We start from the raw sequence: 18146 nt of genomic DNA on the forward strand, positions 1-18146 counted from the left end.
TTTCGGTGTTTTTTATAAATTGATGTATTTGTTTTAAGTTGCCATACTACAGTATATCTAATAAGTCTTGGCCAACTGAGGAATCAAGAGTTAAATCTTGAATCTTTGACAGATTACAAAATTTTAAGGTCAAAAATACACATGCCTGTGCATACAGACTAGGAGACAAAAATCATTTGTTACAAGTATATGGCGATCTTTATTTGGTCGAATAACGTAATTATTGAAATATTAAGGAGGAATGCAAGTAGAATTTATAAGCATTCATAAATAAGGTGTAAATAATTTTTATATTCAAAAATGGCTTAAAGAATTCCAGTCTAAATGTTTGATGGAATTTGCAAACTGTTTGTATCCACCTTTCCCACTAGGTGTTACCTAGCTGTTACCTAGCGAACAATTTTTACGAAATTCAGGAAAATGGCGTATCGCTGTCAATTCCTTTTGGTATATAAAATCAAATTAAATAATACAATGTATAAATCGTTAAAATGTATATATTGAAAAATTTAAACAAATAATAAATAAGTGCCTATAATTATAATATAATATGATTAATTAAAAATTTAATAATTTTTTTGAGACCTATATTTTCACACATAAATATTTAGTAATAAATAATTAATTAATTTACTTCTATTTTTTATAAATTACATTGGGTTTTGTCACATTTAATATCACTAAAATTGTAAGATTTCAACAAAATAATTCATTTTAGTTTTTATTTTTATGATTTTTTTTTTTGTAAATTCTTTATTTATATATTTTATTTCCATTTTTTAATTTATCTAATATTTTATTAATTGTGCACGATATATTTATAAATTATTTGTTATTAACAATGCTTTGGATTACAATGTTAAAATTCATGAAAGAATTTGAGGGTTCAGGTGATTATTTTCGATTGAGCGAAGAGCTTATAGTTCGATTGGTGTTTGTACGCAACGTTTTTGCTCAAAAAGAACCCTGAACACAGATATAAAACATGTATGCTATACCCATTGAGCACTATTTAGTGCTCCTTTTCAATAGTTCCGAATCCAGAGCTTTCGCAGAAGGTAACCATAACGCATTATTTATAGGTCTAGATAAATATTACCTAATCTAAAAATATCACCATTTAAAAAACGTGCTACATTCTTTTATAGTGGGTTCTTGGAATCTACCTATGCCTTTAAAAAATTGGGGCTCAATTTTCTTAAATAAACTCAGTAATATCATTGCATAAGATAGGCCTTTTGTTTTAAGCATTATATACGTTTTACTTTAGGCTCATTTAGGCTTATGTTTTCGTTTTTGCGTCTTTGAACGTTTCGTCAATCTTGCTTGCAACGTAACTACGCACATAACAATCACGTTTACCACGCCAAGTTACTATTGTCACCTAAACACTTGTTAAAAGCGGATAAATATAATTCCGTAAATAAGCGTCCAAGAGACACATTTGTCTCCGTGACTCTTTAATTAAAACCGTAAAAATTTTTCACTTTATCTTTGAATTACCCAGAAAAAGCTAGACAATAATAGATGTTGTATAGCAGTCCCATTATTTATAACAAATAAATTTACAATATCTTACACATTTTAATTGTTTAATTAAAATCTACGTCAATTTTTATTTATTTAATTGCACACATATTTTATGTATAGGATTTTTATTTAGAAAATTTTTATGTAATCTTAACAATTGGTGCATTTTCTTATTAATTTATCAAAACAGAATTAACAACCATTGAAAGATTTTTTTTAAATTTAGGTAATCAATTAAAAATCATCTTATCAAAATTGGAAATACTAAAATAGAAACCAAAAACGATCTTTTTTATATTTGAGTTAATGCGTCGTATTTTCCATGATCGGTCCTATTTTTTATTAGTAAAAATTTTATAATTTATCCTCTTATTTGTCCTTATATGTAATTATAATTAATATTGTAATGTTTACGAATGAGATAAAAATAGTTTCGCACTTTTAATTTGGCTTTTGGAGTAAAAAATACTTTTATTGATCTTATTAAAGTTTCTGATTCAAGTATTTCAAAAATTGGTAAATTTGCACTTTAGGGACCTTTCATAAAAATGCTTCTAGAATGCTTTTTTAAAAAACTTCACTAAAGTGCAAATTTAATCAAAATTTAAATTAATTCAATAGATCACATTATTAAAATTTAATACTTTGGCAACAATACAAGTCAAGTTTTTTTTAATCAGGCATACAAAGGTATAGTAATTTCATAATCATAATCCGATTTGCTGTTTATTGACAGACTTGTGATGTAGTGCTTTATGATTATGATTGACAGTTGAAAAAATATTAACACCTGCACCATTTCCAATGCAATAATTTCCCAATGTTTTTAAGTTTTTTTAATCATTTTCAAAATGTATCAGTCACATAATTAATGATTATGTTTTTATAAATTAAACATCGTTGTTCCATTATTATGGTAAGTAATTAGACTGGGAATTAAATAGGTTATGTTAACACCGATTGACATTATACTCATAGACATAGAGAATGTATTGGGAAATCTTCGAAATGAAAGCTGCAGAAGCAGCTCTAATTTTCGTCATTCGACTTTCCAAACCAATTTTAATTTCAAAGTAACGATATTACGAATTTAAATCATTTATCGATATTGCTCAGTTTTACATTCTCTGTATTTATGACTATAGATATACTCCAAGCAAATTAGCAATTTATTTATCAGCATAGTAGAATTAGACTATTTTCTTTAAATTCTGTTAGTTTCTCAAAGAAACTGCTCGTTTGAGAATGTAAGTACCCAAATGTCTAATTTGCTTGAGTAATACCAATTTTTTATTAAAAAATATTGCATATTTTCAAATTAAATAATTTACCAAACATTTCAACAATTTTAATAGGTTTCATCAGTGTTTCATAATAGTTTCTCTTGTATAAATTTTGACTATAAAATCTATAAATTCATAACATAATTGATTTACGATATATAATTCGTACTGGACATATTTCGTTTTATAGTACCAAATGAGCAAAATTAACGAAATGTATTATCGTTATTTATTAATATAATCGATTATATAATATCAAATATAAATATCACTAAATATTAGACCGAATTTTAATTATAATTTGATAACTAATAAGACGATTCTATACTCGTTTCGCTAAAATAATCGAAACGCTGTTGATTTTTATCTTGTTCAACGTCCAATCATCTTCTAAACAGTTTCATAAAGGCGGTCATCTAAATTAATTCTTCCGGATTGCTTAAGAAAATGTAGTCAGAATTTCAATAATGGTGCAATATCCAACAATTTTTGAGTCAATTGATTGATTATTTTAACGAGAGGTGTACAAGAACGTCACAATAAATATAAACTAATATTCGTATTTTTTAATTAATAAAGGAAGTATATTGTTTACATTTTATACTTTTAATTCCTTTTAAGTTTAAAATTATTTATTTTTCTTTATAAAATCAGAGTATTCAGTAAAAAAATCCTTATTTCTTTTCATATATACTTTAAAATACCCTTTGTAGAATAAAATTTTATAATTATTTCTATATAAAAAAAAATCAAATCAAATTGGAAATCCCTGAACGATCCTACTAAGGAATATTTAACTATTTTTATTTTGTATAAAAATTTTCGAATGATTATAAAATGTGTTTTTCAAACAAATAATTTATGCTATTAAAATAAGTAAATGCACTAATTCTTTTTTTTGTAAAATTAGCTGAAAATTGATGTGTAATTAATATTAAAATTTTTTTTGAATGGATGGATATTAATGAATAATAAATAATTTCTCAACTTGTAGATTCAGTGCTTTTATTTTTAATATTTTATTAATTTAAAGGCACCTTAATTGCTTATCAAATTGGTAACAAACTGCACTGTTATCTTATCCCAAAAAATAGTCAAAATAATGAAAAGAAGCCGCATTAAACCAATGCAACGTTTAAAAAATATTTTGTCAATTAGTCTGAACTTTTCTGTGAGGGTAGTTTGTGATATTCTAAACGAAAGTTATGTTTTGTATATTTCAAAAATGGCATATCCAATTATTTTTTAAGTATTAAACCTATGAGTAGTTTTCGTACCATTCAGAAACATTTTGGATTTTCGTCCATTCTTTTGAACTATTCTCGAGGTTAACTTCAGAATTTCATATAATATGCCCTAACAAATATTTAGATTAATCGACATTATTCTTTATATGAGTTTTGTGCCGGAGCTTTTGAATCTTAAATAGAACGACAATAACTTTTAGTTTAAAAAGAATAATTTTTGCAAATTTGAAAAGGTGTTTTACGTTAACTTATAGCTTCTTTTCGAAATTAGTGAAACGATTCAACTCTGCAATCTAGATTTAGACAGATGATTCTTAGGTGCTAGCTTTGGCTGAATACAATAATTCTTACTTGATTTACTGGCAACAGAACAGAACTTTGACTGTTAAAGAATGAATAACCTAAATTGATGTTATAGCTCATGCACTAGTCTTGATTCGCTAGTAGGCTTAAATGTTCAGCATGTTGCATGAGACTTTTCAAAGATAGAGGATATCCTAAGAATGTCTCGATTGTACTCGTAATTTTATTTGCCTTTCGCTAGTTTATTTAGCTTGCAGAAAGAGTTAACCTAAATGGTTAGTAATGCCTTGTACCATTTCTGGCAAACGCGAGTGCAATTCCTTGAAATATCCCTCTCTATAAGGCTCAGCACCAATATCAGGATCATTAACATTGACACTTGTTTTACCTTAACACGATTTTATTACTGCTAAAGTAATAAGAGAATATAACAGAGTCAATGCATGTTAGGGTGCTTGATCTTTTCCATCCTGATACATCTGCCGATAACGGTTCCATTAATGGTCATAAAAATAAATCATGAAACATTTTGAAATATTTTTTGGTCAATTTTGAATTAGATTTTAACTGCATAATTTCCAATTAATGTATTTACTTATTAAATGAAAATACGTAATCAACATGAATTGATAAATTATTATTTTGTAATCATTCCAAATATATATTTGTTTATTGTTAAAAAGTTAAATAATTATTGTTAAACATTTCGATATTCTGAAGAATTTAATTGGCTATTTGTTGGCTTATTTTGTTGTGCTTTTTGAACTGTGACATAAACTGGTCGATATAATACTACATTGCATTCTCTGTAATAAAAAAAAAAATGTTAAGTATACTTGATAAAATTGTCCACACATACTGGTCGGTTCGCCGACCAAATGCCAACTCGTCAGTCTGGATAAATGTATAAATATTATAACAACTATCATAATACGTTATTAGTCACAAATGAAAATAGCTATGCTCTCTTTGAATTCAAATTATTAAGGGTTGTACTTAAAAGCCGTACCACATACTCGCTATTTGCCAAACATCTAAAAAATCTTTGCCATCGTTTGCCAAACAGCTAATACTTACTATATCTGTAGACATTATTTTTAAAAGTTAAAAATACAAAATGTTTATAAATACCTTGAAGTCTCTACACCATCATACACCTGCCCTAAAAGAAATTCTGGACCAATATAATTGCCTCCTTCTACGTGACCACTAGCAATATCTAGAAATTTTAAACAATTATTGATATGAGCAAATTATTGATATAATTAAAATAACTTTTATGTATTACCGTATTTTAGCGTTGGTGGTGATGAATTTGGAATACGAAATGGAACCGTTGCAATAGTAATTGGAAAGTGCATCTGTAAAATTTCTGTAGTTTTTTCTGTTTCCAAACTTACCTAAAAATTAAGTGCAAATCAGCATTAATTAATTTTCTTCAGAATAATTTTGTCTAGATTGCTCATATAGCGGGATTTGTACCACCAAGTAAGGGAAAATCTCTCGTTTTGATTTTCTCAATCCGAACATATTATAAATTTTTAAGTCCAAGGAAAGCAGAGTCGAAAAAGTCGGCTAAAATAAGCCTTTTTTGCCTACAATCCCTTTATTTTGCCATTCCTTATCTAACTCTACTGTTCTATGCTCCATTTATAAAGCTAACGTTTCAATTTCAAATTTCACACCAAGACTGGTGAAACTCATTGGCAATCCATCAAGTGTTTCTCTTATTAATCCATCTGCTCTTTAATTTTTAAATTTCTTCTCCTAATCGTCGAATGCGAATGTAAACTATTTTCTTATTAGTTCGAGATTAGAAAATTGAAACTTACTTTTAACATGTAGTAAATTTGTAATAGCCGGCATATTCCTACTAGAGTTGTTGGCATTGTGGGAATAACCAGACTCTCCGTACTATCCCATTTTGTACGGGAATTTGATTTGACTATATCGCCCCTGGAAAACAAAGATATATTGAAGTTAGTTTTTTTTAAATCATTTTCTAATTAATTTTCTTACCTATATTCTAAAACTAAATGTTGAACGTCTTTATTGACTCCAAGAACTCCACGATCAATAAAGTATTCACAATACTGCAATGCAAAAAATTAGAATAGCATGCTACATTCATGTAAATAAACCTTGGATCTGGAACTGCGAAAACTGATGATAGATAGAAAAGGATTGGTCATTAACAACAAAATGAGAAAAAAAAATTAACAGTTTTGCCTATTCGCTTGATTAACTCCCCACGCATATTAAAAATAAAAATAATAACCTAGCTTGATACCAACTCGCTGTAGGGCAAAATTGTGTGAGATATATTTCCTGGTCTCAGTTGATGCTCAGTTTATCACAGCGTCCAGATCATTTAAATAATAAATTATAATAGTACCTGTATTAATTTGACTTTAAGTCTAACTGCTTCTTGACCTTGATTATCAATAGTAGCCTTTAATTTTAAACTTTCTCCGCATACATAGGCCGATCTTTCTAACACACAACGTAATGTAATGTCACCTTTCTTACAACAAAAACAACAATCTGATTTTTTGTCTTGACCCATCATTGGTTTCTAAGAATAATAATTCATTTTATAAATAAGGTTTCATTTTCAATTTGATCCTATACACATGTCTAGGCACTGAGTAGTGTATGACAATCATCAAAGACAGTTTTAGCACAGAGAAATCTATCAGTTTTTTAAGTGCAACACTGCGCTCTTGCATAGGCAATACAAGAGCAGTTCTATTAATAGAGCAATAGTTTTTGCTCATCACTATATTTTTTACGCCGTTCGCTTAAGTCGCTCATATTCACATCAGTGTCGAGACCTGTTTATAGGATTGTAAATTATTTCAACTTACTAAATATTGTTCGTCCATACAATCAATATGTGGGCCAATTATGGTAAAATATTTCATACCTTGGGGCGGACTAGCATAAGGTATGTCAACGGTTACCTATAAAATATTCAAAAAATATTCAGATACTCTATTATTTAAACATTTACAGTAATCCTTTACCTTAATATAATATCTAATAAAACAGGGTTTACTTTCGAAAGAACATGGTAAGCTCGTTTCTGGAAGGGTAAATCTAAAAGAAAATCGATGTAAACCACGCGGTAAAATTGGTACAGCTGAATCCATATTTTGTTCTCCCCATATAACGCATCGTTCATCAATAAAATATTGATCATCTTTCACTGTCCTTCGGTCACCAGATAAAATCACTTTCCATTCGGCATGAGCTTTACCTCTTAAAATCACTCTGATTGCTATTAAAAGAAAAAAGTTCGTTAATATCTGATATGATAATACTTCCAGGAAATAGAACAAGAGCCCTCAGCGGAGAGCTAAGCTAAGCGGCGAACAAACCTAAACTTTTTTTTATATCCCAAGCAAAGAAAAAATTAAATATGAAAGCTCCAAATTCACATTGAAACCTTGATATCAGGACAGAAAAGGTTTTAATGTACAAAATCTAAGGTGGGTAGCAGTCGCCACTCACTTCAAGTTTGTAGCTGCTGCTGATTGTATCTCTGTAGGGTCAAGGATGCCACAGACTTCATGCACAAAATACCAAGCGCACAAAATAATAATTCAATATGCTAAAGTGATGTTTGTATAGCTTTGGTGTTTTTTATAATCCAGGAAATGATCTATGAAAAGTCCATTGCAAAATCATGTGCGCAAAAAAAATTATTCAAGGTCAAAGGCCGCGAAAATTGATTTTTTTTTAAGTATCTCGTAAAGTATTAAGTTTATGGCAGTTTTAGCTATTATAAAATATATTTGTGAGTTAATTTAAAATATATTTTATTTTAAATTTTTTTAAATAAAAATTAACTAACGAACAAATTTTATAATAATTAAAATGCCCATAAACTTAATAGTTTACGAGATATTTGAAAGAAACCTATTTTCGCGACTTTTGACCTTGAATGGCTTTTTTTTGCGCACATGATTTTGCAATGGACTTTTCATAATTCATTATTTTTGCATCCAAATAAAGATAATTCAGGTAAAAAACCTTAACTTGGATTTTGTAAACAGATCGGCTGTTTTTGTCTCTTATTTGTATGTTTTTATTTGGCCCTGGGTTATTTAAGAATAAACAATTATTATAATAAACAAATTGTTGAAATATATCCAGTTTTTTCCAAAAAATGATATAAATACTTACATCGTAATTTAAAATTTTCCACAGTATCAAGTATAACAGTTCCATTTAACGCTTCCCCAGCATAATAATACTCTTTATCCAATTTAATATCAAATTCTCGAATATAATCCATAATTTACTTTAATTCACAAATTTAAAAAAACCAAATTTTTGTTAAAAAATGATGCACATATTTTTTATTATTGTTGGCACAAGGGAATTATAAATCTATTAAAATCTTGAGGTAGGATTATTACACTTTAATTAATTAATTTAAAAAAATATTTTATATTCGCAACAATAATAAAATTTTTATCAAAAAACTTATAATCTTAGGAAAGGGTATAAAATATTTTTTAATAACTATTTTTTTAATTTAACAATTATATACGTTTTTTTTTTTGATAACAAAAAAAATTAATTTATAAAAATATTATATTATTTGTTTTATTTTTATTTAATTTTTTTTTTTATAAAAATATAAATATTAGAATTATTGTACTAATTTTTAAAATTTTCTGTCTATATAAAAAAAGGAAAAACAAAAAAACTTTTTTTTACATTTCCACACTAATTATAACAAATTTAATTAATAACTTTTACGCATCCATCACGTTTAGAATATGGCTCAAGTACATAATAAACATATTTTTTTTATTATTTATAACAATTATACACTTTTATGTTAAATAATTTAAAATTATTAATGTTAATATTTTATCGAACACATATTAAAAATTTTTTTTGTATAAATCTTCGTTATAAAAATATTATTTAAAATTTTTAAAGCCAAACGTTTTTATAAAACAAATCATAACGTTTTTTGTATGTGTTAAAAATGTTTTTCTTTGTTAAAATCATCCCCCTGTGGTCTAGTTTTTTAACGCTTATCAAAGCTTGCTCAGCTGTTTTCTAGTGAAAATCAATGTATAAGCGCATGCATTTTCTTCTGGAAAATTATATACAGAGTGTAAGATGAAAAAAAAATGCATTTATAAATTGTATATAAACAATAAACATACGAGCAATTAGGGTACCTTTAGGCACAGAGTTTAGGGTTCTTAATTTATTTACGAAATACATGATTTATGTCACACAATTTTTTACTCCGGCGTTTTTCAGTGTACTTAAATATTTGACATTACTTAATAAAAATGTTTATTAAATAAATATCACATATTTTTGCGAAAAATATTACTCAAGACTTTTTCATAGCGTCAAAAAATGTTATTTTGAAATATAATCGAAAAAATGAGGGCTTAAAAGAGAAATTTTGATGTTCGGATTTTAAGAACCATTTACCTAATTCTTGCAATAATGCAGAAGGAAGATGAAATTGCATTTTTGTGTTCCTATTTCGTGGGATATCATTAATTTGTCCCCTCTCTTTAAAAATCTGAAGAAAAAAATACTTTCGACAATAATTATGTAGTCTGGGTGGGGATTTTTATCCTTGAAAAATGACTATTTTTGTTACACCCTGTAAAAAAAGTCCATTCAATATACCTGTATATCCTGTATAGACACAAATTGGTTATTAGACTTGCAATATGCTTGCAATGAACAAACATTGTTCTGGAACATACAAAATTGTTTTTGGTAAAGAGGTTTTACTGTCTATAACGAATTATTGAAATTGCTTTTCAATTTTCATTCATAAATACTTGAAAGTTCATTTAAATAATGGATGAAAATCAATAATTTTATATATTAAACTGAAAGTTTATTGCGGAAGTTGGATTCTGCTATCAATTTAAAATAAATAATTAAAACTATAAAATGTAATTTCGTTAGTGACGCATTATAAACGTAAAAAATTATCACAGCCATTCTTTACCCGATTTTATGAAAGATTTTGCAATTTCGCGCATTATATTGATCAAAGGATTTAAGTTTTGTGGGGAAAATAAAAAGCTATATTTTAAATTTTTCAATATGCTACACAAAGAATTTTTAATCCTAATTTTTTAAAATCTTCCATTTTTGCTAGGAAGGCTAAATTTTATAAGAAAAATGGAGATAGCTTACGATTAGAAATTTTTCATGTTTCATTTTCCTTTGCAAATTCTATTTTAGAAACTTTAAAAAGCGTATAGGTACTCAGTATCAATAAACTCGTATAATCGATTTCACAAAGTTTTTAGCAATTATACCTGGCAAAATTTCCACTTGGACCATACCGAAAAGCGTATGACGAGTGTAACAAAACATTATGATCGTTCTCCTTTCTCCGCCATCGTTCTCCTTTTTTATAACCTCCATGAATCGGACAATGTGTGATCAATTCTGGCTTAAGGGTTGCGGTCCGAATAGGTAGTTGAGTCACTTTAGATTTGATTGATAAAAAAATAATAATAATACTTATGTATAAATATGTATATTTTTAACAGGTTCAAAAAAATAATTACAATTACAAATAATAACAAGATCTATTATTTTTTCTTAGAAACTCGAGACTTTTTTGGTTTTTCTGTTGTTTCAGCTGTTTTTTTCTTTTTTGATGAAGTTTCGCCCTTTTCTGGTTTAAGTACTTTCTTGGCCTACACAAGAATTAACACAATAAAATATGAATTCGACATTGTTATTTTTTTACAAATCCTTACCTTAATTGTACTATCTTTTGTAATGTCGTCATCATCCTCATTTTCATTTTCGGAATTAATTTGATCCTCATTTTCCTCATCATACTCATTTTCTTGATCCAATGGGATATTCGCTCGTTTTTTAGTTACTACTGAAGATACTAATTGACATTCTTTGTTGTATTGTCTTGTAAACGCTGCTTTTACCTAAAATAAGAAAATTTTGTAATGTATATACGTTTCTCCTAAGTACAAGTTCTTTAACTTACTTTGCCATTAATAAGTGCTAATGGATCTTTTTGCTTTGGCCATAATGATAATTCCACAATATTTTCCAAATCTTCCCGCAATAAATGATAATTTTGCATAATTTGAATAGCTTCATCCACGTTACCGGCTTGCAATGGTTTAATTAGAGAATTTTTAATGTACGGTAAGTAATCTAAATTAACAGCTTGTAAACTTCCTGATGTGCTAAATTTAAAAATAAACAACAAATATAGTTAATTGTTTATAAATTCTGTATATTCAATTGACATGGAGTTCAATTTATAACTGATTTATTTATTTAATGGGAAAAAAATCCAATTTAATTAAAAACTTCCAGAGAATTGTGAAGTCGACGAGCTTGCTAGAAATGGCGCAAGGCTGTCGGACACAAGCATCAACAGACATATGGGAGTTCCGTTATGAACTGCAAGCTGCCCCCGAATGAAAAATTTTTAAAAAAGACCAATCTTAGTTAGCCAGGCACGCTGAACGCCCGGGCCTCACAGTGTATCTCCATTATTACAAGAGCTGTCACTATGGGGAGGAAGAAGAATTGTCTTATCTGGTATTGACAAATATGATCCAGCCTTTCTTTGACGACATCTTCGACCTTAAGTCCTTTGATGTCAAAGAACTCCTGCTGTTCTTAAACAGATCCAAATGGTTCACGGAGTAATGGCCAGGTAGGGACCAACTCTTTTTCGATGTCACAACAGACCCTCCGGTTTAAGTTTGTCCCACCCCAGCATAACCACTCTAACTTAACCTAATTAAAAACTCACCTCAAGCGCATATGAATTTGTAATTCACTCAACATTCGTAAAAATTTATTCCGTTTTGAAGTTTTACCTAACCAAGAAGGGAAATTTATTTGACCACCAAAATGTCCAGATAATAAATGTCCTGGAGCAACACTACTATACATCGCTTGTAATGGTAAAAGACTCCAAGCTCCATTTTTACGTATACGTGAATCGGCTAAATCGCCTAAACTTAAATATTCGGCAGTTTCCGTAAAACGATCTAACCATTCTTTTCTAAAATAAAATAAAATTATTTTTTTTATATATTTGTAGAGGAAAATGGACTAATTACAGATATTTAAATTAAATCTAGATCGCTAGCTACGATTTTCTTGTCACTTTCTTTTCCAAAAAGATTGTAACGGCAAACAGTAAACCATCGATTTAGATTTAAAGTGGACATCTATGTGACTTTGTCGTACTTATCACAGTGTGGAACAACGTTTAAATAATTTTCTTGAACAAATAAAGGTGCCATGCTGTAATCGTGAAAAAATAAACTACTTCTTTGATGTATGTTGGTTTTCTTCTGTTCTTCTTCAGAAAATACTTTTCGTACAACATCCCAAGGGCCCTAAAAAGAATAAATATTAAACCAATTTAGAAATATAGAAAAACTTAAAGAAGGTATTTACAGGGGTCAAGTATAACGGTACAGAAGGCAATAAAGTGTACTTTAAAACATACAATCTGTGGAAATTTGTAAACCGAGAGTAAAATAACAATAGGGAATATTCATGAAATTTAAATTTGGTTCAAATATTTTTCTTCCGTAACTTTAATGACTGGAGATTTCAACTAAACCATTATTTTAGTAATTAATTACTTTTTAATTACTTATTATCATAGTACGAGCTTGTCAAATTTGTTGACATACTGTATGGAATTAATTACTTACATTTTATATGGTATTTTATTAAATTATACCATTCTACGGTTTTTTAATAGAAAACTTAATAATAACGAGTGTAAATTCATTTTTTTAAGTGTAAATTATACATTGAATTGTCACCAATTGACAGGTCGCGTACTTATACGTCATCAATAGAGAGCGTCAAAAAATTGCGTTTAAATATCTCAAAATTATAATGTATTTTAAACATTTTTTTACCCTTCAATACAGCATTTTTGAGTAGTATTTACATTTTTTACTTTGTTATATGTGTAAACAATGAATTAAAAATATAAAAAAAATATATGAATATTCCCTATTCCTCTTAGACAGTAAGTGAGATTCTAAACGGAAATCTTCCAAAATGGTTGGGTCTGTAAACTCCAAACCCACCTGTCTTCAGAGACGATATCGAAATACAGACGTATTCCATGCCTCTGCCCTCGATAGAATTCTACAACTTCACGACTTATAATAGATAAATAGGTAACTTTTTATTTTTACTTGACCCTTGCAAACAGTGTTTAAATATAAGTTTTTTTACCAATTTGATATCTTTCTTTGAATTATTCGCCTTATCTTTAGCTGTTTCTAAACTGATATTATCGTCTACCCACATTGATAAATTATTTAACGTTTGTCGAATATCATTTTGTGTTCCACTAATAATTTGATCTAATACTTCTGGTTTTATCTTGATATTTTCTTTGTAACATACCGACATCATAGCTCCCTAAAAAATAAATTTCTCGTGTAAACTAGACTCATGCAAGAAATAATTTTTTTTTATAAAAATTACCCGAATTTGTTCAACCCGTGGTTTTGAGAATTTCAAATCGAAACAATAATTAACAAGTGATCGAATTTTTGGATGATTTCGGTCGTTGCACATGCATATTATAGGGATTGATGAATTTTTTATTAATTGTATTAATTCTTGCATACCACCTCTATCTTCGTTTCCCGCCATACCGTCCACTTCATCCATTAATAATACATGCTTTCTAGTCATGCCTTTTTCACTACCTAATTTAAAAAATAACAAATTTATTAGTTGTTGTTTTTATTTTTGGGCTATATTTTCTAGCACAAAACTTACCATTAAAATATCCCGCCAAAGATTGATTACTTAATAAATTACTGACATCTTCCCGCAATAAACTTTTACTTCTTGTGCATGAAGCATTCATTTCAACAACATCGAAGCCTAACTCGGTAGATACTAAACTCGCAGTTGTAGTTTTACCAACACCTGGAGGTCCACTTAATAATGCCGCTTTAAAGTACGCTCCATCATCATTTTTCGCCCATGGACTTGGTTTTGTTAATTTTAATTTTGGATTACGATTTTTGTACCAATTTTCCATCCATTTAATTAATTTCTTTACATTGCTATTTTCTCCTTGTTGTCCAATAATTTGTTTAAGTGTTTTTGGTTTATATTTATCGACCCATGAAACATTATCCGATATTATTGATTCTGATTTAGGTACATGCTTTTCAGTTTCTCGAGATTCGGATTTGTCTACATTCTCTAGTTTTATTTTCGGCTTATCCTTCTTAAAGAATTCGCTAACTTCTTCACTTTCTTTTGATTTCGTAGGCGATGTTTTTGTTGATTTTTCTTTTGGAAGTTCAATCATTTTCTTCTTAGGTGGGCTGGCGGACACTTCTGATTTTTTATTTTCTGCTTCTTTGTGTTTTTTTGGTGTTTTTTTGTTTGATTCTTCCGACTTAGTGTCTTTAGATTTTTCCTCAGAAGTTTTAATTTTTTTTGATTTGATGTCCTTTGTTTCTTTAGAATCTGAACCTGATTTCTTTGAATCGGATGATCTCTCTCGAATGAGATCTAATAAGCCATCCTCGGAGATTATTTTTATACCCATACTTTTAGCTTTATCCAATTTAGCGGGACCTGCATCTTCTCCAACCACTAGATGAGTTACTTTACCTACGATTTAAAACAGATAATTTTTAAAATTATTATAATTTCAACGTATATGAGCTTTTAACAATTCCCTAATAATTTCCAATTTCTTATTCCTAGATATTTAGAAATTTTCAAGATATTTTAGTACTTCTTAGTTTTTCCTGTCTATTTATATGCATACACATACCTGATATTGCTTTGACAACTCGTCCGCCTAAATCAGTGATAATACTTGCAGCTTCATCTCGTTCTAATGACTCATATACACCAGTGAGAAGGAAAACCAAAGGTTTTAAGCAATCTGGTGTACCCTAGAAAATTGAAAACAGAATAATAAAATGATTCAACATTAAATCATTAAAATTTTCATACTTGAGGCACTTCTTTCGAACCAGGATTTGATGGACCAGCTCGTTTTAAATATTTTTGATACATAACAGATGATTGACGTCGTCTTTCAAAACGATCTTCGTCAGTAATAGTTTCATCTAAATCCGCTTTACGTTTTCGTGCTTTTGGGGTTTTTTCAATTATATCTGTAACGACAAACATAAATTTTAAACCTCCATAAAGTGTTAAATTAAAAAAATATTTACCTTGGCTTGTATCACAAAGTGAATCGTCATTATTAGACGAATATTTTTGATCATCTGATGACGCTCCTAGACTATCCAGTTTACTCCCATTCAATTTTTTAGACTCCTTTTCAGTTTTAATCTTCGGTTTTGGCGATTTTATTTTATCATCTTCAGAATCCTTCTTGGGTGACTTTATTTTACTATCTTGAGAGTCATTTTTGGATTTCACTTTAGGTGATTTGATTTTATCATCTTCAGAATCATTTTCCAATTTAACTTTCGATGATTTAATTTTCTCATTTTCAGAGCTATGGTTATTATTCTTTGAATTTGAAGATTTCTCATTATTTTTTTCTTTTTTTCCAACTACTTCATCTACTTGTAATAAAGTTGCTTTGAAATCTTCATCAGAAAATACATCTTCTTCTTTCATAAACATATCTTCTACTGTTTCTTGCTTTTCGGGTTTTTTCTCTTTCTTTGAATTTTTAGGTGAGGATTTAAACATCTCTACAAAAATACAAAATTTGATCGATTTAATTTTCAACAAATTTTTTTTTACAATATTATTATTACACGAAGCAACTTGGTTCTAAAGTAAGTTTAACTAAATCGTATTATTTTGAGCTATACAATACTACCTGGTAGAGAAAATCCATATTGAGAACAGAACTTAGAAAAAGTCAAATAAAATTATTACCTAGTGCACTAATTGGCTTTAATTTAGTTGGTGAAGATTTCTTATCCTTTTTTGCTGACCCTCCATTTTTAACCTTCGGAGACTTATCAATTTCAGTTCCATTAGCAATTTTTCTTTTTTTTGTTGTTTTAGATTTTTCAACTGGCGTTGCAGGAACTTCTTCATCACTGGAATCACAAATAACTGCCGGCCGTTTCTTTGTATTAGATGCTGAAATTGGTTGTGATGTTTTTTTATTAACTGCATTAAAAAATGATCGAATATCCTAAAAATAAATTGAACATATTAACATAAGTTTTATCATATAAAAGTTTGAAATTTTTACGATCTGTATAAACAATATTTTTTGAATTAATCCTAAGTTTTCAATTTATCCTGACAGTATGGAAAATTTACCTTGGACATAATTACAAAATAAAATTTAATATGTTTATATAATAAATATTTATAACAGATTTTATAATAACGATTTAAAATAATGGCTTCTTTTAAAACACAAAACAAAGTTAATTCTCTTCAAGAATTCATTCAAAATTGTAATCAACTGCAATTAATTGGCGGCAAATCATTGAAAATTTGACAGTTTTATAAAAACCATGTCGACGTAAATCCAAATTAAGGCGCATTCACATTCGTACAATGTCATCAGATAGACCTACTTTATCAGATTGCGATGCGTACAAAACATGAAAAATATTGTATACATAGAGAAGATTTATAGAATAACAAGAACGAATAATTTAAAATTAAGTACAAGTAGTTTTAGAAACAATTATTTTCTTAAAATGTACCTATTTTTAAATTTTAAATTATGTTATTTAAAATAAGTAAGTAAATTGTGTCTAAGAGAGGCTGTGCTTTGACTAGCGAATTGAGCACTCAATAGTGCTCAGTTAGTACCTGTACTCTATATCGATAATCTTTTTTTCTAAGATAGAGTACTGGTGCTAAATGAGAGCCTACTTAGAGCTCATACGCTAGCCACAGCCAATGCTATCGGCTTGGGAGTACTAGTACTACTCGCAATCGCAACATCACAACACCAATTGGCGAAATGGAAATTGTATGGCTATCGTGCTTTGCATTGACTATCTTTAGCTGGAATTATTGCTCAGTTTTGTTCGGTTAATATTTCTTTGGTATTCCATCTATATGAAAGAAAAAATTTATTCTTAATAGTTGGAGTGCCGGTGCTAAGTGAACGCTCAATTCTGCAGGGCACAGTCAATATTTCATTCTATTGTGCACAAAAGACAAAAATAATTCCACTCTACTAATGAAAAACAATAAAGTGAAAATAGCAACTATCAGACTTAATTATTTGAGTACCCTTGCAATATCTGTGTATCAACTTTTTTTCTAAGTATATTACGAACAAAATTGAATATACCTCATACATTACATTAAATATTTTAATAAAAAGATTAGATGAAGCAAGCAAATTATTGACAAATAATGTGTTTATTTTTCTAAAAATATGAACATATCATGTATGTCATCACCTCTTCAACAAATCATATTTTTATATAAAAAGTTCCGAAAGAATTTAAAAATATGATTATACCAATTATACATATACGTATATACCGAATGTGAAAAAAGGTGTCTCGGAATAACTCCAAAAAAATGACAAAAGAAAAAAGTTATATACAAAAGTTGTAGAGTTAAATGAATTAAACTAAATCGCGTCCTTGACTTTTAAGGTCATTTAAAAGGCATCTCTTATTCTCTTATTCATTATTTTGATATTCGTTTAAATCAAGTAAATTTTCGAAAAAATATTTCGAAATACCCAAGAAAATATTTTTGTTATTCATTATGAAGCCCTTAAATTTGCAATTTTAATAATTCCTAAAATATA

The 18146-nt window shown here is 28.4% G+C and overlaps 2 protein-coding genes across 2 annotated transcripts; both read right to left on the reverse strand.

Annotated features, from left to right (window-relative positions):
- Positions 1-3877: 3877 nt before the first annotated feature.
- Positions 3878-8669, reverse strand: LOC123306002 (arrestin domain-containing protein 3-like). The gene is made up of 9 exons (XM_044887862.1): positions 8552-8669; positions 7390-7643; positions 7231-7326; positions 6759-6938; positions 6383-6456; positions 6196-6319; positions 5652-5763; positions 5495-5582; positions 3878-5169 (listed from the first exon to the last, which is right to left on the reverse strand). The coding sequence occupies exons 1-9, from the start codon at positions 8661-8663 to the stop codon at positions 5061-5063; spliced, it is 1149 nt and encodes a 382-aa protein (XP_044743797.1). The 5' UTR covers positions 8664-8669; the 3' UTR covers positions 3878-5060.
- Positions 8670-10027: 1358 nt separating this feature from the next.
- Positions 10028-16731, reverse strand: LOC123293528 (replication factor C subunit 1). Its single transcript, XM_044874387.1, has 14 exons — positions 16682-16731; positions 16286-16550; positions 15604-16095; positions 15380-15543; positions 15195-15318; positions 14177-15028; positions 13877-14103; positions 13622-13810; positions 12608-12759; positions 12165-12419; positions 11382-11586; positions 11134-11319; positions 10981-11070; positions 10028-10045 (listed from the first exon to the last, which is right to left on the reverse strand). The coding sequence occupies exons 1-14, from the start codon at positions 16688-16690 to the stop codon at positions 10028-10030; spliced, it is 3228 nt and encodes a 1075-aa protein (XP_044730322.1). The 5' UTR covers positions 16691-16731.
- Positions 16732-18146: the final 1415 nt, after the last annotated feature.

The sequence above is a fragment of the Chrysoperla carnea genome, chromosome 1 (genome assembly GCF_905475395.1).
Source record: "Chrysoperla carnea chromosome 1, inChrCarn1.1, whole genome shotgun sequence".
Lineage (NCBI taxonomy): Eukaryota > Metazoa > Arthropoda > Insecta > Neuroptera > Chrysopidae > Chrysoperla > Chrysoperla carnea.